Source organism: Ailuropoda melanoleuca, chromosome 4 (genome assembly GCF_002007445.2).
Source record: "Ailuropoda melanoleuca isolate Jingjing chromosome 4, ASM200744v2, whole genome shotgun sequence".
Taxonomy (NCBI): domain Eukaryota; kingdom Metazoa; phylum Chordata; class Mammalia; order Carnivora; family Ursidae; genus Ailuropoda; species Ailuropoda melanoleuca.
Window position 1 is genome coordinate 12,641,054 of NC_048221.1, and position 20,157 is coordinate 12,661,210.

At 52.5% G+C, this 20,157-nt stretch overlaps 1 protein-coding gene and 1 non-coding gene across 2 annotated transcripts; one reads left to right on the forward strand and one right to left on the reverse strand.

Moving 5' to 3' along the window:
• Positions 1–1,516: 1,516 nt before the first annotated feature.
• PLVAP (plasmalemma vesicle associated protein) lies at positions 1,517–15,670 on the reverse strand. Its single transcript, XM_011221973.3, has 6 exons — positions 15,177–15,670; positions 9,505–9,601; positions 8,693–9,405; positions 6,824–6,881; positions 6,591–6,672; positions 1,517–2,302 (listed from the first exon to the last, which is right to left on the reverse strand). The coding sequence occupies exons 1-6, from the start codon at positions 15,543–15,545 to the stop codon at positions 2,296–2,298; spliced, it is 1,326 nt and encodes a 441-aa protein (XP_011220275.1). The 5' UTR covers positions 15,546–15,670; the 3' UTR covers positions 1,517–2,295.
• Positions 11,197–11,303, forward strand: LOC117802161. The gene has a single exon (XR_004625202.1). It is a non-coding gene; the product is annotated as a U6 spliceosomal RNA (small nuclear RNA).
• Positions 15,671–20,157: the final 4,487 nt, after the last annotated feature.

Below are 20,157 nucleotides of genomic sequence, written 5' to 3' on the forward strand. Positions count from 1 at the left end.
GTCTGGGAGGCCTGGCCTGGCTGACCCCCTGCCCTGGCTTGGCGGGGCCCCAGCCGAGTGTTTCCTGCAGCAGGCGTCTCTCACCCGAGTTTCCGTATCCAGGAAATATCGCTCCTTTGTCCCTCCTGACTAGCCTGCCTTAAGCGTGGCTTTGCCAGCCCTGGCTCCTTGTGACTCATCCCCTCCCTGTCTAGCGTCCCAGGAGGATGGGCTGGGAGGGAATCAAAGCTGGGGAGGGGGGAGGGGAAAATGGGGGGTGGAGGCAGCAAATTACAAGCTGAGATTCTAGACCACAATTTTTTTTTCCAGATTCTTTTTTTTTTTTTAAGATTTTATTTATNTTTAAGATTTTATTTATTTATTTGACAGAGATAGAGACAGCCAGCGAGAGAGGGAACACAAGCAGGGGGAGTGGGAGAGGAAGAAGCAGGCTCATAGTGGAGGAGCCTGATGTGGGGCTCGATCCCATAACGCCGGGATCACGCCCTGAGCTGAAGGCAGACGCTTTAACCGCTGTGCCACCCAGGCGCCCCTAGACCACAATTTTTAGGCCATTTTTCTATGGCCATTTGCTTTGTTTCCTGGAGTTTTTACTTCTCAGGGATAAAATCCCAGAAATGGGTTTGCTGAGTCAAAGGGTTTGTGCATCTTTACTTTAATGAAATATCACCAAACTAATTTCCAGAAGGGCCATGATGAGATTTGCATTTCTACCAGTCCTGTAGGAAAATGCCCTTTCTCTACATCTTCACCAGCAGTAGGTATTATGGCTTTTTAAACGTGTTTTTTTCTCCCCAGTCTACTGGGTACAATGGGATTTCCCTGGATTCCTCTAATGCACTTTTTCCTGTTTTCCCCATGAATTTAGGGATCAGTGTGTTGACGCACTCCCCAACTGGACCCTGGTGCCCTTTCTGACATCCCATCTCACCACAAAACAAAACATGACCAAACAAATGGCCTGAGACTTTAGTGACACTGTTCCTGGAGCTGTTCTGGAGAGGAATTCCTCCAGTTCAGGACAGGCTATCCTGCCTCAGCAACTGCTGTCAGTGTCTGGGGGAAATCTTTGCAAATCTTAGGAAGATGAAAGCCACAGATGGATTATCTGTTTTCTAAGAAATGGCTTTTTTCCCCCCCAAGATTTTACTTATTTATTTGGCAGAGAGAGAGCACAAGCAGGGGTAGTGGCAGGCAGAGGGGGAGGGAGAAGCAGGCTCAGCAGGCTCGATCCCAGGACCCTGGGATCATGACCTGGGCTGAAGGCAGACGCTTAACTGATTGAGCCACCCAGGCGCCCCAAATAGCAGTATTTAAAAAGCAGTTTCAGGGCTTTGAGGGAAGCTGGTGCCCTGGTGGCGCCCCAGCCTTGGTCCAGGTTGCAGGCTTTTCTGGCCCGGGACAGGTTGGCGGGAGGGTGGGAGGCTGGCAGGGGAGCGGGGGTCCTAGCTTGCCGTCTTTTCTCACGCATAGCTAGGTGGTGCCTTTCCAAAGCAGAAATCACCACTCTGGAATCTTTAAAAGGATTCAATAACATTTATTTAGTGCCACTAACATTAATGCGGGCCACAGGTAGGGCCGGGTGTGGGGGCAGAGGGACGAGGGGGGCAGCCGCCCTCATGGGCTATGATGGGGCCAGTGGGTGACATTTGCCCTGGGTTCAGGTGTGGGCTGGCAGGGGAGCCAGGAGACTCTCCTGGGGAGGTCGGAGGCTCATGTCGTCCTGTTCCCACTTCCCTAGGCCCGGCATACTAGGGGCGAGGAGTCGGGAGATGAGAAAATTGGAGGGCGGTGTGGCGGGGGCATGAGGGTGTGCAGACGGGTGGGGTGCTGGGAGTGCCTGGGTCCGTGTGCGCGGGAGGGGTGTGAATCGGCAAGGGCTGGGCAGAAGGGGTGTGTGTGTGATGTCGGTGCTGTATCTGTGGGCGACGTTCTCACTGTGTCCGTGTGGCATCACTGCCATGTTTTGGTGGGATGCCATCGCCTCGGCTGGTGTGACATCACTGCTACGTCTGTGTGACATCATTGTGTCCGTATGTGACATCACTGCGGTGTCTATGGGCGGGGGATTGCGTGGTGCAGGTGTGGGCCTGTGAGAGAGTGTCAGACAGTGTGGTGGGGTGTGAGGAAGCACGAGAGTGGGGTGGAGGCCAAGGGCACCCACTTTGGTGTGTCTGCGGGAGTTCGGCCGGCCGTGGCCCTGGCTGCCGGCCCGCACCATGGGCGCCTCGCTGCGCCGTGTCCACAGACTGGCGAGTCCGGGCCACACCTCGGTCCTCAGGGCCTGGAGCCGCCTCAGCCACTAGGGCAGGAAGGAGATGGTAATACAATAGTCAGTCAGACAGACGGAAGGACAAACCTTGCCTGGGTCGGCTTCCTCCCACCCCAGGCCCCTTCTTGCCACCAAGGACTCTTTGGCTCTTTTGGGGTTCAGCCTTCCCATTAGACTCCTACTTGTCGAACCTCTCTGGGAGGGTGGGACTGAGATGTGGGCCTCCTCAATACACAGATGAAGAGACAGGGGTCAGAGAGGCCACCTTCTGTGCTCTAGGCCTCTGCTGCAGCCTGTCTGACTTTTACACCTGGGACTTTCCCCAAAGCCCCTGTCCATACCCCCCCACCCCTCAAACAGGACCTCAGTCTCCCTCCTTTGTCTCCACAGAACTGCCCCAGGGCTAGCCCCTCACTCACTCCCAGGAGGGTTTTTCCAAGGAGCCTGCCCCTCCTCACACACTCTCCCTGGCTCCCCAGTGCCCTGGGGACAAAGCCAGACCCTTTCTATCCGGCATTAAAGGCTCCACCCACTCTGTCCCTACCAGTCCTCCTCGTCAGAAACTCAAACCCTGCCAAAGTCCTCCAAATTTTCAAGAGGCATCGCTTCACTTCACCCCTCCCCCCTGGCTTTGCAGGAGCCATCCTGCTGTCTGGAATGCCCTTCCCCCTCCTTGGCCTCGCAAAGGTTCTCGTGAGGGGTCAGGGGTTGGCTCAGAGGCTGTTTCCTGGTCGGGTAGGAGGGGGCCTCAGCCAAGTCCTGCTTCCGCTGGCCCCCTCCCTTCCTTCCCTGGCTCTTCCCTGGGGCCGAGTGGCCTCACGTTCCTTGGCTGGCTCTGCCCCGCCCCCCCCATCCCTGGCTCCAGCCTGACCAGGATTCACCCACTCCGGGCCAGCCCTGACATACATTCCTCACCCACTCCTGCCCACCAGCCTGCAAGGGACGGTGGTCCCAGGCCATTTCTCAGAGACCAAGGCTCCTGAGCCCCCATCATCACAGGCCTGGACCGGCACAGTTGCCTTGGCCCTGGTCTCCGGCGGCCGTCTTCGCCCCTATGAACACCTGAATCCTGTCATGTCCTTCTCTGCTCAGCGCTGTCCTGAAGCTCCCCAAGTTCTCACCGCAGCCACAGGCCCTGCCTGGCCTGCATCCCCCGCGCCCCCTCACTTCCTACTCACCCCCTGGATCACTCTCCCTGAGCCACACCAGCCTCTTCCCCAGGCCTGGCCCTGTCTCAGGGTCTCGGCATGGGCTGTACACCCTTCCAGGGACACCCCATCCCCATGGCTCCTCCCTCAGCTCCTCTAGTCCTCTGCCCCAGCGTCAGCCTCATACAGGGCAGAGGAGCCTGCCTGGCCTCCTGTGGAAAATTCTAACCTCCTCACACTGCCTCGTCTCTTCTCTGCTTCGCCCACCAAGGGGCCCTATAACAACAGCTCACGCGTCCGTCTGCCCCACTAGACTGGGAGCCCCAAAGGGCGGCGGTTTCTCTGCCTAATCCTCCTGGTGTCCTCAGCGCCCAGCCGCTGCTCAAGATACACGGGTTCAATCAACGAACTGGATCACGACGGTGATGGCAATGAACTTGAGCGACACTCGCTGCGCGCCCCGTTCAGAGCCAGGGCCGGACTCCCCATCTTCAACCTTCCGCGTTGCAACAGCTGAGGGACCAGAAGGCTACCTGAGGACGAAGCCCCAGCGGACACCCTGCAAGCTCCCCCTGCCCCCCAGCTCCGGGGTGGGATCCCTGTGACCTTCCTCCAGGAAGCTCCCAACTGTCTTAATGCTAGTGCTTCGCCAGACGGAAAACCAGCCTTAGCTTGATCACAGCCAGGCCTGCAGGACCCCGAGGGTCCTCTTTAGCAGATGAAAATCCTTTTGAAATGTCCCTTTTCCTGACCCCCCCCCAACTCCCAAGTGTATAATCAGCCACCCCTCACCACCCTGGGGCAGCAGCTCTTTCTGCTTAAGGATCCTGTCCCTTTGTTTTAATAAAACCACCGCTTTGCACTAGAGATGTCTCAAGAATTCTTTCTCGGCCCTCGGCTCCGGACCTCACCGCACCAAACCTCACCTATATTCCACAACCGCGTCCCAACTTTTGCCTTATCCAGCCACCTGGCCCCGAAACCAATATTTACTTATTTGTCTTTACATCAATTTTGCGTGTGTGTGTGTGTGTGTGTGTGTGTTTAACGTATGTAAACGGATGCCCAAAAGACACAGTCTTACCAGGGAAGAAGGAAAACTAGTGCACTTGCCATCAAGAGAAAATGACCTAAAAATGTCCACGGGAAGTGTTCGCGTCCAGCCGATGCTGGGCTGTGGGTTGGCCCTGACTTTGGGATCTCAGGGAGAGCGGCAAGTGGGAACATTTCACCGCTTTGGAGACTTTGTCAAGGCCCAGAAGGAATAAGAGTTGAGAAAAAGTGACTCCCGATCCGGGGCTGGGTGAGTTGATGCTGGACCAGCCCCGGCCCCTGATCGGAGGCATCTAAAGTTCCTATGTGGTGATTCCACAACCTGTGGATAGCCTAGGCTAGCCCACTGACGAGCTGGCCTCGCTGGCCCTCCAAGCCAGAGCTGAAGGCCCCTTTCTCAGGGGGAAGCTGAATCAAGGCTGGAGCCCAGAGAGCCAAGGCCCCTTCCTGAGACCTGGCAGAGAGAAGCGGGAGGGGCCCTGCTTTAAGTACTCATTGTTTTCTCTGTGGAGGGCCCTCTTTGGGGTAAACAATGTCAAGAGCTTCCCATTTCTCAGCTGGGACGGGTCTGGGCTGGGAGTCTGGCTCTGGCCCTGACTCACTGACGCATGACCCCAGGCTGGTCACTTCCCTGGGGCCTCAGTTTCCTCCTCTGAAAAGTGGGGATAATAATAGAACCTCCTTCCTTGCCATGATGGCTTTGGGCCAAGATGGAGAGAGGAACACTGTTTGCTTGGAGCAGGGTCTTCTCTCCACCCTCCTGCTTCCCTCTCGGCGGGCTGCCTGAGGCTAAGGGATTTCTCCCAGACACAGCCATCCAGAGCGGAAGGGACAAGTTCTGCGAGAAGGTGAGCTCCCCGTTAGAGGGACTATGTAAGAGGAGCCATAGAGGAAATGGAGCTGGATGTGGAGGACTCCCCCTCCTCCGCCCAGGATTTGAAGACAATTGTCTGGAAGTCTATTTGTCCCCAGGCTGAAATAGACCAGGCTGACCACAGCCTTGCTGGCAGAGCCACAGGAGCACAGGCCTGGGGTCAGAGGAATCTGGCTTAAAATCCCAGGTGTGTCCCGGAGCCCCGGGTCCTAAACTGTGAATGGCAATGCCCAGCCCAGACTCCTCGGTCAGCGATGCAATCCTGAACACGGGGAGTGTGGCCACCACCTGGGAGGGAGAACAGGATGTTCTCGGGGTGACGGCCTGAGTCACCTTCCCTGTGATGCACAGGCTGTACTCTGGGAGGTGGCGAGGGGTCGGGGTGCGGACTCGGAGCCCTGAGCCGAGGGTGCACCGGGGTGCCTTGATGCGCCCTACCGCAACCCCCAGCCCCTCGCTTTAGGCACCTGTGGACAGCACTTAACAGTTAGCAAAGAGTTTCCATGCCCTTGATTTCAGAGACCTCCGTTTTTGTAGAGGTTAGAAAGAGAGGCTCAGAGGGCTGGGGTGAGAGGCCCGGGGTCTCCGCTGCTGCTCTCCCTCCTCCCTTCCTCAGCTCCAGCCACCCCCTACCCCCCAGTCTGGCCTCTGAGCCTTTACCCTGGCTCTCCTTGTCACCCGGAGCGCTATACCTTCTGCCCTTTCCCAGACCAGCTCAGCCCATCCTCCAGCTCAAAGGCCTCCTCCTCACCGCGGCCCTCTTTCGCCTGCCTGGAGTCCAAGAGCCTGGGTTCGTGTCCCCAGCTCTGCCACTCCCCGGCTGTGTTACCTGGGGCACGATGCACACCTTCTCTGTGCCTCACTTTCCTCGTCTGGAAAGTGGTGGGTAATGACGGCGGCTCGCCCGCTGATTAGGGTTGTGAAGAGTCAGTGAGCTAATCTTGCAAAGCGCTTTCAGCTGCACTGAACTCAGAGCAAGCTCCTAATAACTGCGGGCTCTTGGTCTCTCGTTTCATGGCTCCTTCATTGTTTCTCTCACCCTCCACTCAGGGAGTTTCATGAACGGACCTGTGCGGGTCTTGGTCACTGCTGTGTCCCCAGGACCCAGCTTAGGGCCTGGTATACAGCAGGCACTCAATTAAGGAAGCAGTGTGTGAGATGAGCCTCCCTCCACCCTGAGTCCTGTTCCCAGCCTCCTCTGAAGCCCTGAGACTGAACCATCTCAGTTGGCCCAGTGCCTTACCTAGATGGGGCTACAACAATGCCTGTAGGGGGCCTCTGGGACTCCAGGATCCTTTTCTTGAACTCCTCCAGGCCAGCTGGGTCTATGGTGAGAGAAGAGGGGTCAGCTCCAACCAACTGCCCCAACCCTGGGTTAGGGGTGGGCTGGCAGCCCCAATAGCAGAGCTGAGATAGGATAAAAAGTAGAAAGGACCATCCCCAAACCCCTTCCTGGCCCTGCTTTCTGTCACTCACCGATGGGCTGAGGGTTGGGGGCAGGGCCCACAGGTCTTGGTATAGGCATAGGCTGCGACTGTGGGAAGAAAGATGGAAGGAGGTTGGCAGGAGCCGGGGCCCCTGAACCAGGGTCCCAGAGAGGCTCCTGCTCCTCCATGCTCTAGGATACCTGGGGCTGAGTTCCTTCCAGGGCGGGGAAACAGATACCGGAGAAAGACACCTGCATTAGTTGATGGATAATCCCCTATACCCACCTGCCCTCAAAGGACTGGGGACTCCAGGGACTGGCTTTCCTGGGAAGCCCCCCCAGAGACCCTGCTGTGGCCTGCCTCGGTCTCCCCCACAGTCCCAGTTCCAACCTGATCCCAATGCATGACCCCAGCTAAGTCCATCCACCCAACCCAGCCCCAGTCCGGGCTGAAGCCGACCCACTCTGTAAACCCACTGCCTTCCCTGCAACAACCCTGAGCCTGAAATCCAAAGCCAGCTCTAAACACAATCACCTAAAATCCAATCCAACATGAAAACAGCACTTTCCTTAGGATCAAACCCTGACCTAAACCCAATCCTGACGACAAACCTCATCTGACCATAGCTTTATATCTAATTCTGACCCCAGCCCATTACTGCGACCTGGCTGCTATGAAAAATCCACCCCCCGGGGCACCTGGGTGGCTCAGTCGGTTGGGCATCTGTCGTTGGCTCAGGTCATGATCCTGGAGTCTGGCATCGGGCTCCCTGCTCAGCGGGGAGTCTGCTTCTCCCTCTGCCTCTGCTCCTTCCCCTGCTCATTCTCTCTCTCTCTCTGTCTCTCTCTCTCAAATAAATAAATAAAATATTAAAAAAAAAATCCACCCCCAACCCCCTTCCCCCAGCCCAGCCCCAGGCTCCACCACGGCCACCCGTAAACAGCTTCCCAATACCACACTCACCCCAACTCAACCTTAGCCCCTCACCTCTACCTCAGATGGAACCTCAACCCAGCCCCACCCAAGATCAGCACCTGTCTAGTTTCTACTCTACACCCAGCCCTAACCCTCACCCCTCCCCTGCTTTCCCTACCCTAACTCAGGGTCAACCAATCCTTCATTTCAAATATATCCTGACGCCAGCCGAATTCAACCCTCAGTCAGCCACCCTAAACCCAAACCAACTTCAACTCCTAACCCATGGTCAACACCAATCCCAATCCTAATGCCCATGAAATCCTAAATCCACCCTTGGCCCCAAACCTCTAATCATCTCTAGACCCACCAGCCACCTACACTCACCTGAGCTTCAACTCCAGCTTTGGTGTCTCCACTCAACCCAACCCAAGCCACTGACGTCCTACACCCAACGCTAGACTCACCGGCCACCCTGCATGTGACCCCTGACCTAACTTTCAACCTTTCCCCACAATCCAAACTCAGCACAACCCCAATTGTAAGACTAATGTAATCTTCAATGGAACCCTAACTTCAACTCAAACCGACTCAAACACAGCAGTCACTAAGAGCTCCCCTTAAGCCAAACCCGAGCTCTGCCCCACATCAAGCCTTCCTATAGCCCAGCCTTAAACTTAGTCTAACTGCCAACTGCACTCATGGGCCCTGATTCTTCAACTCAGACACATCCCAACCCTGACACCAACCCTCCATGAATCCCCCGTCCTCACCCTGAACCAATTTGGAGGCCCACCAGCCACTCTAAACTCAATCCCAATCCTTAGTCCTTTCTCCATGTCCTTCCAAACTCCACCCCAATCTTATATCAGTGACACTCTCAAGTGAGTTAACTAACCGGACCTAGACTGAGAAGCTCACCTCAAACATGGTAGACATCGCCACCAACATGGCCCCCAGACCTGACCCCAATGCAACCTGAATCCAGGGCCCTCTAGCCCACCTTGGCCTTGATGCAGGTGTCCAGGGCGGAGTTGCTGACGGCCAGCTGCATTTTGAGCTGCTCTGCCTCCCGCTTCTTCTCCTCCAGCTCCTTTGCCAGGCTGTCTCGCTCCTTCCGCAGGGCTGCCTTCTCCTCCAGCGCCAGCTGTGTCTGCCGGGCGCATTCGGCCTGGAGTTTGGCCTCCCGGGCCTGGGCCTCCTTCTCCACCTTCTCCTTGGCCTCCTGACTGGCCCGCAGGCCTTGCTCGACCTCTAGCTTCTGGCGCTGGATGTCCGAGTTCTCGCGGGCCACGCGGTCTATGTCGGCCCGCAGGCTCCGGGCCAGCTCCTCCACCTTGGTGGCCATGAGGGTGGGCATGTGGTCGCAGCTTCTCCGGATGGAGGTGATTTCAGAGCTGAGAGGATGGTACAGATTATAACCCATCGTGTCCAGCGTGCGTGGGATAATGGAGTCCCTCCAGAGGTTACGCAGCTGAGTCTCAAACTTGTCCCTGTCCAGCGGGAGGCAGAGGGCCTGCACCTTCTGCAGGCGATCCTCGGCCAGCTGTCGCTCCTGCCGCTGCTGCTCCCGGGCCTTGCCGCACTCGGTCAGCTGTTCCTCCACCACTCGCTTGTTCAGCGCCAGCCCCTCCTTGTCTTTGGTGCACACTTCCTTCTCCTTTGCCACCTCCACCTCCAGTGTCTTGGCCTTCTGGTTCAGCATGAGGAGCAAGGCTACAGGGACACGATAATACATCTCGGGAAGGTTGGGGGTTGCCAAGAGGCTGGGCAGGGAGTCTAACCCCCTGGCTCCCTACTATCCAGACCACTCACCATTGCAGCTTTTGTTAGTCTCCTTGAGTTGTTCTTGACATTGCTTCTCACTCAAGATGATGGCCGCCATGTACCGCTGGTTGTTCATGTAGCTCACCTAACAGGATGGGACACAGGGCAGAGCTCACAGTCCAACCCCCGTGGGTCCTCTTGCTCCAGATCCCACACCTGGGTGGCCTGTGTTGGCCCAATTCACAAGGGCATGGCTCCTATACAGGGGATGCTGGTTAGATCTTTGAAAAGTTGTTACAGTTAATGCTACTTGGCAATAAAAAGGGATAAAGCATGGATACAAGCTACATGCATGAGGCTTGAAAACATTAATTCACATTTATGGCCAACTACTTTTTTATTTTTTTAAGATTTTATTTATTTATTTGAAAGAGAGAGAGAGAGAGCACAAGCAGGGGAGCAGCTGGCAGAGGGAGAGGGAGAAGCAGGCTCCCCACTGAGCAGGGAGTCTGATGTGGGGCTTGATCCCAAGACCCTGGGATTATGACCTGAGCTGAAGGCAGACGCTTAACCGACTGAGCCACCCAGGTGCCTCTGGCCAACTACTTTTTGACAAGGATGCTGTTAAGAACTGAATTGTCCCCCACCCCATCATATATGGAAATCCTAACCCCCAGTACCTCAGAATGTGACTATATTTGGAGATAGTGTCTTTAAAGATGTGATTAAGTTAACATGAGGTCATGAGGGTGGGCCCTAATCCAAATGACTGGTGTCCTTATAAAAGGAAATTTGGATACCCAGAAATGCACAGAGGGAAGACGATGTGAAGACACAGAGGAAGGTGGTCATCTACAAGCCAAGGAGAGACGCCTAGAACAGATTCTTCCCTCTTAACTCTCCAAAGGAACTCGCATCTTGACCTCTTGTATGTACAAAAATAAATTTCTATTCTTTTGGTTTTTTTAAGAATTTTTTTGTTTATTTGACAGACAGAGAATGAACACAAGTAGGGGGAGCAGCAGGCAGAAGGAGAGGGAGAAGCAGGCTCCTGCTGAACAGGGAGCCTGATGTGGACTCAATCCCAGGACCCTGGGACCACAACCTGAGCCAAAGGCAGACACTTAACGACTGAGCCCCCAAGGCGCCCCTAAATTTCTATTCTTTAAGCCACCCAATTTGTGGTACTTTGTTAATAAAGCAGCCCTGGGAAATTAATAGAGGTGGCAAAATCATTCCATGGGGGGGGAAGAGTCTTTTCCACAAACGGTGCTGGCATAGCTGTATCTCCACATGTTAAGGAATGAATTTGGACCCCTACCTCACACCATATACAAAAATTAACTCAGAATGGCTCAACGACCCAAATGTAAGAACTAAAACTATAAAACTCTTTAGAAGAAAACCTAGGTGTTAACTCTGCATGACCATGGACTTGGCAATGGTTTCTTTCTTTCTCTCCCTTTCTTTCTTTCTTTCTTTCTTTCTTTCTTTCTTTCTTTCTTTCTTTCTTTCTCTTTCTTTCTTTCAAGACTTTATTCATTTCCTTGGGAGTGAGAGAAAGAGAGAGCATAGAACAGTGGGAAGGGGCAGAGGGAGAGGGGGAAGGAGACTCCCCACTGAGCAGGTGCCCCCTGGCAATGGTTTCTTAGATGTGACACCAAAAGCACAAAGAGAAAAACGGATAAATTGGACTTCATCAAAATTAAAAACTTTTGTGCTTTATAGGATTCTATCAAGGTGCTCACTTCAGCAGCACGTATACTAAAATTGGAACAATACAGAGAAGATTAGCACGGCCCCTGTGCAAGGATGACACACAAATTCGTAAAGTGTTCCATATTTTTCTGTCAAATAAATAAATAAATAATCTTTAAAAAAAGATTCTATCAAGGGAAAAGACTGTCGAATCACTATGTCGTACACCTGAAACCAATGTACCATTGTGTATCACCATACTTGAATTATTAAAAAAAAATAGAGAAAGGGAAAAGACAACCCATAGATGGGAGAAAATATTTGCAAAGAATCTATCTGATGATAGGACTAGTGTCCTGAATATATAAAAGTAAACTCTTATGGATCAATAATAAATAGATAATTGAAAAAAGGGCAAAGCATCTGAAACATTTCTTCAAAGAAGACATACACGCAGTCAGCAAACATCAAAAAATATTCACCATCATTACTCATCAGGGAAATGCAAATAAAAACCACTGGGAGATACCGCCTTCCAACCATCAGGATGGTTATAAATGAAATGGAAAACAAGAGCAGAGAGTAACAAGCGTTGGTGAGAATGTAGAGAAATGAGAAATCCCAGATGGTCCTGGTTGGAATGTAAAATGGGGCAGCCGCTTTGGAAAAACAGTGTGGCAGTTCCTTGAAATGTCACACGTAGAATTACCATGTGACCCAGCAATTCCACTCTTGGGTGTAGACCCAAGAGAAATTGAAGCATAGGTCCACACAAAAACTTTTACATGCGTGTTTATGGCGGCCCTAGTCACAATCACCAAAAGGTGGAAACAACCCAAGGGTCCATCAACAGGTGAATGAAGTCCATCCACAGAATGGAATATTACTCAGCCATAAAAAGAAATGAACTCCTGGGGCGCCTGGGCTGCTCAGTCATTAAGCATCTGCCTTCAGCTTGGGTCGTGATCCCAGGGTCCTGGGATCGAGCCCCGCATCGGGCTCCCTGCTCAGTGGGAAGCCTGTTTCTTCCTCTCCCACTCCCCCTGCTTGTGTTCCCTCTCTCGCTGTCTCTCTCTGTCAAATAAATAAATAAAAATCTTGATTAAAAAAAAAAAGGAACGAGGGGCGCCTGGGTGGCACAGAGGTTAAGCGTCTGCCTTAGGCTCAGGGCGTGATCCTGGCGTTATGGGATCCAGCCCCACATCAGGCTCCTCCGCTATGAGCCTGCTTCTTCCTCTCCCACTCCCCCTGCTTGTGTTCCCTCTCTCGCTGGCTGTCTCTATCTCTGTCGAATAAATAAAGAAAATCTTAAAAAAAAAAAAAAAGGAACGAAACCCTGACACACAGGGGTGAATCTTCAAAAAGTCATGGTAAATGATAGAAGCCAAGACACAAAAGGACACCTGCTGTAGGATCCCATTCATACAAAATGTCGAGAACAAATTCATAGAGACAGAAAGCAGTGATTGCCAGGGGCTGGGGGAAGGGGAGGATAGGGAGTGACGGCTCATGGGGACAGGGTTTCTTTTCTGGAGCGATGAAATATTCTAAAATCAACTGTGATGATTGCACAACTCTGTGAAGGTGTTAAAAAGTATTGAATTATACACTTTTAATTGGAAGCGCTGTAGAGCATATGAATTAAATCTCCATAAAGCTGTTTTTCTTTTAAACAGAGAGAGAGAGCGAGAGAGCCAGACAGAGGCAGAGAGCGAGAGCACAAACAGGGGGAGCAGAAGAGGGAGAGCGAGAAGTAGGCTCTCCGATGAGCAGGAAACCCGATGTGGGGCTCAATCCCAGGACCCTGGGATCATGACCTGAGCCAAAGGCAGACGCTTCACCGACTCAGCCACCCAGGTGCCCCTCAATAAATTGTTTTTTAAGGAAGTTCTTACAATTCAACCAGGTGCTTTCCAAACTCTGGAACAGAACCCTCTGCAGAAATATAACAGGAAAAGCAATGAAGAATGTGGAAGGTTTGTCTTTCTGTCACCCCTTGTCCTTATTCCTTTGGAAGTCGGCCCTGTGCTGATGCCCTGGGGTTAGGGAGAGGCAGAAAACAGTTCTGGACGTTCTACTGACTTTTCTCAAAAAGCCACAGAAGAGGAAGATCTGGAGATTGCAACAAAATGAGTTGGATCCAAACATGAAATGAGAAAGAGGCTTTCTTCCAGTTGGATAAAGTGAAAAGAGGAGGTCTCAGAGTGCTGCTTCTGGACCCCAAGTGCCAGGTGAGGGTCCCAGCACCCTGACCCAGGCAGGGTGGAGCAGACCCTAAAAATATCACTGAATTAAATCCTCTTTTCACTTCCAGGATCTCGGGGCCAAAAGTGCAGTTGCCCCCACAGAGAATTTATTTTTATTTTTATTTTTTTTAAAGATTTTTAATTTATTTGACAGAGATAGAGACAGCTAGTGAGAGAGGGAACACAAGCAGGGGGAGTGGGAGAGGAAGAAGCAGGCTCATAGCAGAGGAGCCTGATGTGGGGCTCGATCCCACAATGCCAGGATCACGCCCTGAGCCGAAGGCAGACGCTTAACCGCGCTTAACCGCTGTGCCACCCAGGCGCCCCCCCACAGAGAATTTAAGAAAAATCACATTTCTTAGCGTGGCCAGGACCGGGGAAGACCAAGATTCACCTGTTACCATCAGACACTTGGGGCTGCCATGGTGTGGGCAGGGGCAGAAGACACTCCCCAGCATCAGGGGCTCCCCTCCAGGGTGGGGTGCATGCGGCCTGAAACTAGAGAAACCCCAGGGGCCTTGGAGAAAATCCTAAGAGGTTCCAGCCCAGAGAAATTTGTCAACACGGAGGAGAAAAAAAACAAAAAACCCCAACCCCCCCCCAAAAAAAAACCTGTGATCTTCAAATATTATACTTGTAAAGACACAGAATCTTAGGTTCCTAACATTCTGCAATGGGGGAAGTTCAGGGTTCCGGGATGTGTGTGAGCGTCTAAAACTTTATGATCCTGGAATTCCTGATAGCTCCTGGACCCGATGGCTGTGCGTGTCCTGGAAGATCCAAATGGGCCAGTTCCCCAGGAACTGGGAAACCTGAGGTGGGACCCACCTTGCCCTGGGATCTGAGACATGGAGACACAGACCTTCCCTGGGCAGGTGTGAGGGGGCCTGAGCACATCTTTCCTGTAGGGTAGGGAGGGCTGGGTGGTCTGAGGCCCCAGCAGAGGCCTTTTTTTCCACTGACCCGTACCCTCCACCTCAGCCAGCCTGTGGGGGAAACTGAGGCTGCCCCCATCCAGCCTTCCCTCCTCTGGTCCTCCCTTCTCTCACCCCGATTATGCTGAGGCCCGAGGAATGAGGTCCCAGCAACAAGGCCTCCCCCAGAGGAAGCGCACCTGTGAGAACGCGGGAGATTGTCTTGTCGAGTGTCTATGACATGAGCTGGGGGTGCAAACGGGTGGCAGTCTCCACTAGACGCCCATGTGTGCCGCCGGGACCCTTCCCTGGGGCTGCCTGTCTCTGCCCCACCCCCACCCCAGAGAAAAGCACCTCCCCCCACTTCAGGCTTTCATTTCCCCATGCGCAAAAGTGTTTGGAGCTTCTCCTGACCGCAAGGGATTCAGTAATGAGATATTTCTAAAGCAGGCACCCAGCATAAGGCAAATGGGAACTGTTCATACTTCTTACTGAGTAAGAAACAAAGGCTCTGAGTTTTTAGCTCGTTCTTATTCGTAGCTGGTATGTGCTGGCACATTCTGTGGGCTTTACGCCTATTAAGTCATGGGCCCAGGGGTGCTGCCGATCCACAGCCAGGATGCCCAGTTACACTGAAGTTCCAGATAGATAATGAATACATTGCTTTAGGATAAGTGTATCCCCAATATCGCATGGGATATACTTGTACTAACCAACTCTGCATTGCTTATCCCCATGGGCTCCTCGCATGAAATAGAGAGTCTACGACTGTCTCTGGCTCACAGACGAGGGAACCAGAGCTCAGATTGGCAAGGGGCCCTGCCCAGAGCGCCCAGGGCAAGTGTCTGGCCTGAGGCCTTACCCGGTCAGCTTGGCACTGGCGGAAGCTGGCATTGATCCGGTCCAGGTCGCGGCGGGCATTCAGCAGCAACTGCATGATGGTGTCCTTGGCTCGGGAGGTGAGGTTGAGCTCCTTGGACAGGTTGGCCTGGGAGGCCGTGAGCCCCACCACTTGGCTGTATAGGCCCTCGGCCCGGCGCTCGGTGGCCTGCAGGTTGGATTCCGTGCTCACGTGCACGTTGCCGTAGACCATGAAGAGGACGAGGCCCAGGATGATGAGGAACTGGATGAGCGACACGAAGAGGAAAAAGTAGCGCAGGTAGTACCAGCAGCCCCTCGGGCTGCCCCCCGCCCGTGAGTAGGCTCCTCCGTGCTCCATGGCCAGGCCCATCTCTGCCCGGCCCGCAGCGCTGCTCAGCTGGTTGGCCTGCTCCGGGTGATGGCGGCTGCCCCTTCTGCACCCTGCCACGGACCGGGGGGAGTGTTTATATTACTCCTCTTAATACTTCCTCTGCCTGGCTCCTTCCTGACCGGGAGGAAATGGGGGCTGTGGGTTATCACAACACTCCCACCCTGGCTGTGAAGGGAGGGGCCGCGACGCTGCTGGGCTTCTGATTGTCACTGGGTGGGGCACCAGCTGGTGGGGGGGGGCGGCTTCCTCGGCCCCTCGGAGCCTCAGTTTCCCCACCTGCCCTTGCTCCGTGCCCAGCGCTGTTCTCAGCACTGGCTGCATACTATCTCCTGTCTACGCCCCTGTGGTGCGGAGGAAGAAACTGAGGCACAGGGAGGCCAAGGGACTGTCCCGGGTCTCACGCTGTGAGTTCGTAGAGCTGGGCTTCCCTCCTGCTGGACTGGCTACGGATGTGTGTCCACCTCGTGGGCTAAGTTGGGCAGAGTGCTTGGCCCAGAGCCAGGCACACAGTAGGTGCTCATCAGGGCTTTAGGGAGGGCTGACACATGGATGGCAGTGGCCCAGGCTCCCCCAGCTGTCAGGCCACCCGACGCCCTGCTCACAGAGGCGCTGCGTAAGTGCGCAAGTGAGCTGGGGGCTGGCCAAGCAGGCTCGACCCAAGTGAGCTCAAGGGAGGGACTTCTCCTGTCTGTTCGCAGTTTCCCCTTCTGTGAGCTGGGTATCCCTGTGGTGTTTCGGTGACAGGGCCAAGGAGGGGGGCTGTAAGGGAGGGTTTGCTGTTTTGTGATTACTATCATTTCCTGCTGGAAGTGTTATTTGGGGCGCTGTGCGATGGTGAATGGAAAGTGCCAGGTAGATGGGGGTTGAACTTCACTGTGGGTCACCCCTGGGTGGGCATGAAGGGGATTTGGGGACCAAGGAGCCAAGGACTCTGGGTGTGCCCTCTTGCCCATTCCCCCCAAAACGAGGAGCTCTAGGAAAACCCTCCATTCTGGATGAGGTGTCAGCCTCAGACCCGGCCATAAGGGACCCTTAGTCTTGGGGAGACAGAGTGGGACACAGCCCCTAGCTCCATGGGGTCAAGGCTGGTAGGAGGGAGGGATGGGGGCTGAGGGGAAAGGGACCAGCGGATGGAAAGTCTGCTGGACAAGAACACCATTATTGTACACTGCTTGGGGAGGGGGGCACAGCAGCATGAAGGCTGCTGCATGGGGATCCTTCCCCTCAACAACCAGGTTAATGGAGAGGGGGGTAGTTGACAGCGGGGAGGGGGTCCTTCAGGGTGGTGTTCGTCACAGAGGTAGGAGTTGGGTTGGGAGGGAGGAAGTTCCCAGGGGTAGGCAGGAAACCCCTGTCTGACCTTTGGCCTTTGCAGCTACCCGGTGATTCCTGATTCCGGACCCTTCCCAGAGGCTTGTTGGGGGGAGGAGGGTTGGGGGCTGCAAGTGGTGCCCAACCAGCTATTTCTCTAGGTTGGCCACGCCCACCCAGAGTCCCCTGAGCAGGGTGGGAGGAGGATATCTTCCATCTTTGTTAATGGGGGCCATGCAGGCAAAGAGAATACATGGTTTCAACTTACGCTCTGGAGTTAAGTTCTGGCTGTGCCACCTACCACTGTGTGACCTCAGACAAGTGTTTTTCCTTCCTTAAGCCTCAGTTTTCTTCTGTCTAAAGTGGCAGCAACATAGCCAGTAGTGAAACACTTGTCACACCGTCTGGCACACACCCAGCCTTAATAAATAAGGGTACTTTTTTTAAGGCAAGAGAGGCTGGATCATGTGCAGCCTCTGATGCTAGGCTGAGAAATTGATATACAGGGGAGGGACACTGCCTCCAAGTAGTGTGCTTGGGGACTGTGGGAGCACTAGGTGGAAAAGAGCATGATGGGGGTACAGCCTAGGTAAGATGGGTCCAGAAGAGATGAACAGACATGGCGGCAGTGCCTGGGCCAACACCAGTAGGTGTGACAGTCTTGGTATGCACTTAAGATCCTGTCTATTCTTCATGATATATTGAAGGTGTTGTATATATGTGTATATGAACATGACAACTGTTGTCAAGCACTTAAGATCCTGTCTATTCTTCATGATATATTGAAGGTGTTGTATATATGTGTATATGAACATGACAACTGTTGTCAAGGAAAAAGAAAGGCAACCATAAATTCCCAGAAAATTAAAAAGCCACCATAGATCCAATAGTACAATTTTGAGTAATTGTCACAGTGTAAAAAACAGTTTTATTTTTTTTTAAGATTTTATTTATTTATTTGACAGAGAGAGACAGCCAGTGAGAGGGGGAACACAAGCAGGGGGAGTGGGAAAGGAAGAAGCAGGCTCCCAGAGGAGGAGCCTGATGCAGGGCTCGATCCCAGAACGCTGGGTTCACGCCCTGAGCCAAGGGCAGACGCTTAACGACTGAGCCACCCAGGCGCCCCTACAGTTTTATTTTTTTTAATTATTTATTTATTTTTAAAAGATTTATTTATTTGAGAGAGAGAGAGAGAGCCAGCACACAGAGGGAGAGGGAGGGGGAGAAGCAGACTCCCTGCTGAGATCATGGCCTGAGCTGAAAGGCAGATGCTCAACTGATTGAGCCACCTGGGCGCCCCTAGTTTTTTATTTTTAATTAATTTTTAAAAGATTTTATTTATTTATTTGAGAAAGAGACAAGGAGCGGGGGAAGGGGCAGAAGGATAAGCAGACTCCCTGCTGAGAAGGGATCCCAATGTGGGGCTCTATCCCAGGACCCTGGGATCATGACCTGAGTGGAAGGCAGAAGCTTAACCAACTGAGCCACCCAGGTGCCCCTTATTTTTTAATTAATTAATTAGAGAGAGAGAGAGCTCATTTGCATGAGTGGGGCTTGTGGGGTGGAGGGGCAGAGGGAGAAGGAGAGAGAGAATCTTAAGCAGGCTCCACATGTGGGGCTCAATCTCATGACCCTGAGATCATGCCCTGAGCCGTAATAGAGTGGGACACTTAAACGACTGAGCCATCCATGTGTCCTAGAAGCAGAGTTTTAAAGTTACACACTAATGTCGTTTGTATCAAGCTCAAAGGCAACATTCTATCTCTTTTTGGTAATCTGATCTCACATCTTTGATTTGCAATGTTTCTTTTTTTGAATAGTTTGTTTTATTAGCTAGATATTTTTAAATGGAAAAAGTAACGATGAAACTTAGTCTTTTTGCTCAATATTATGTCTTTATTTTATTTTTTAAATAGTTTTTAAATTATTATTATTATTATTTTTTAAGATTTTATTTATTTGACAGAGATAGAGACAGCCAGCGAGAGAGGGAACACAAGCAGGGGGAGTGGGAGAGGAAGAAGCAGGCTCATAGAGGAAGAGCCTGATGTGGGGCTCGATCCCATAATGCCGGGATCACGCCCTGAGCCGAAGGCAGACGCTTAACCGCTGTGCCACCCAGGTGCCCCCTTTTTAATTATTTTTTTAACTTTAAAAGATTTTATTTATTTACTTGAGAGAGAGCATGAGCAGGGGAGAAGGGCAGAGGAAGAGGGAGAAGCAGACTCCCCGCTGATCAGGCAGCCTGACATGCGGCTTGATTCCGGGACCCCGGGACCATGACCCGAGCTGAGGGCAGACAGATGCTTCACCGACTGAGCCACCCAGGCACCCCAACATTATGTCTTTAAATTTGTTGATTTCTTTTGCCTGGTGCTTAGGTTTTCACCACATACATTACCATAATAATTATCAATGGGCATTTAGACTGATTCTAAATTTTTTGTTTCAGTGAACAAAATAAGATATCGAATCCCCACAAATCCCTGCTGGGTCCCAAAGCAGTCCCATCTTATATTTTGACAGCTAGTCACCAATCTGTCCTCCAGAGGTGGTTTCCATTGACACCCCTGCCAGCAGTGTCCAAAATCTCTAAAAACAGACTTTCTGAACACATTTTGCCTGTGTCTCTGGCCAGAAATTCCCCGAGGGAGGAAGAGAATGACAGGTCTTTGGATTCACATGAGGTCAAATGCATTGGTCCTAATGTGAGCATTTGGTTTTTTCCTGAAAACAATTTGTCATGGTCACAGGAAATTTTGCACTTGAACCCTTCTGGATTCCCTTGGAGGGTCATCACGAAATCAGGCTTTGATTTTAAACTTTTCTTTGTTTGTTTTCTAAATTAAACACAATCGATTTGGTTTTATTTGTGTGTCTGCGCCGAGAAGGGAAAAGTGTTATGAGGAAGTCAACTTTGTGTCACTCCCTAAAACTGATACTGAAATTCTCAAGGAGACACAAGATTTTAAAAAACTTTCACAGAGGGGCACCTGGGTGGCTCAGTCTGGTTAAGCGGCTGCCTTTGGCTCAGGTCATGATCTCAGGGTCCTGGGATCCAGCCCCGCATTGGGAGCCTCCTTCTCCCTCTGCCCGCCCTCCCCCCACTTGGGCTCTCTATCTAAAATACATAAATAAAATCTTTAAACATTTTTTTTAATTTTTAAAGATTTTATGTGTCCATTTGAGTGAGAAAGAGAGAGAGCACAAGCAGGGCAGGGAGGGAGGGGCAGAGGGAGAGGGAGAAGCAGACTCCCTGCTGAGCAGGGAGCCCAAAGAG

Bases quoted from the DNA above. Each gene is read 5' to 3' on its own strand.
- PLVAP (XM_011221973.3), bottom strand. From the start codon at position 15,545: ATGGGCCTGGCCATGGAGCACGGAGGAGCCTACTCACGGGCGGGGGGC. The intron at 9,406-9,504 runs GTGAGTGGTCTG...GTGTCCCTGTAG, and splicing joins GACTAACAAAAGCTGCAATG to CCTTGCTCCTCATGCTGAAC. The intron at 6,673-6,823 runs GTGAGTGACAGA...CTCTCACCATAG, and splicing joins CCCCAACCCTCAGCCCATCG to ACCCAGCTGGCCTGGAGGAG.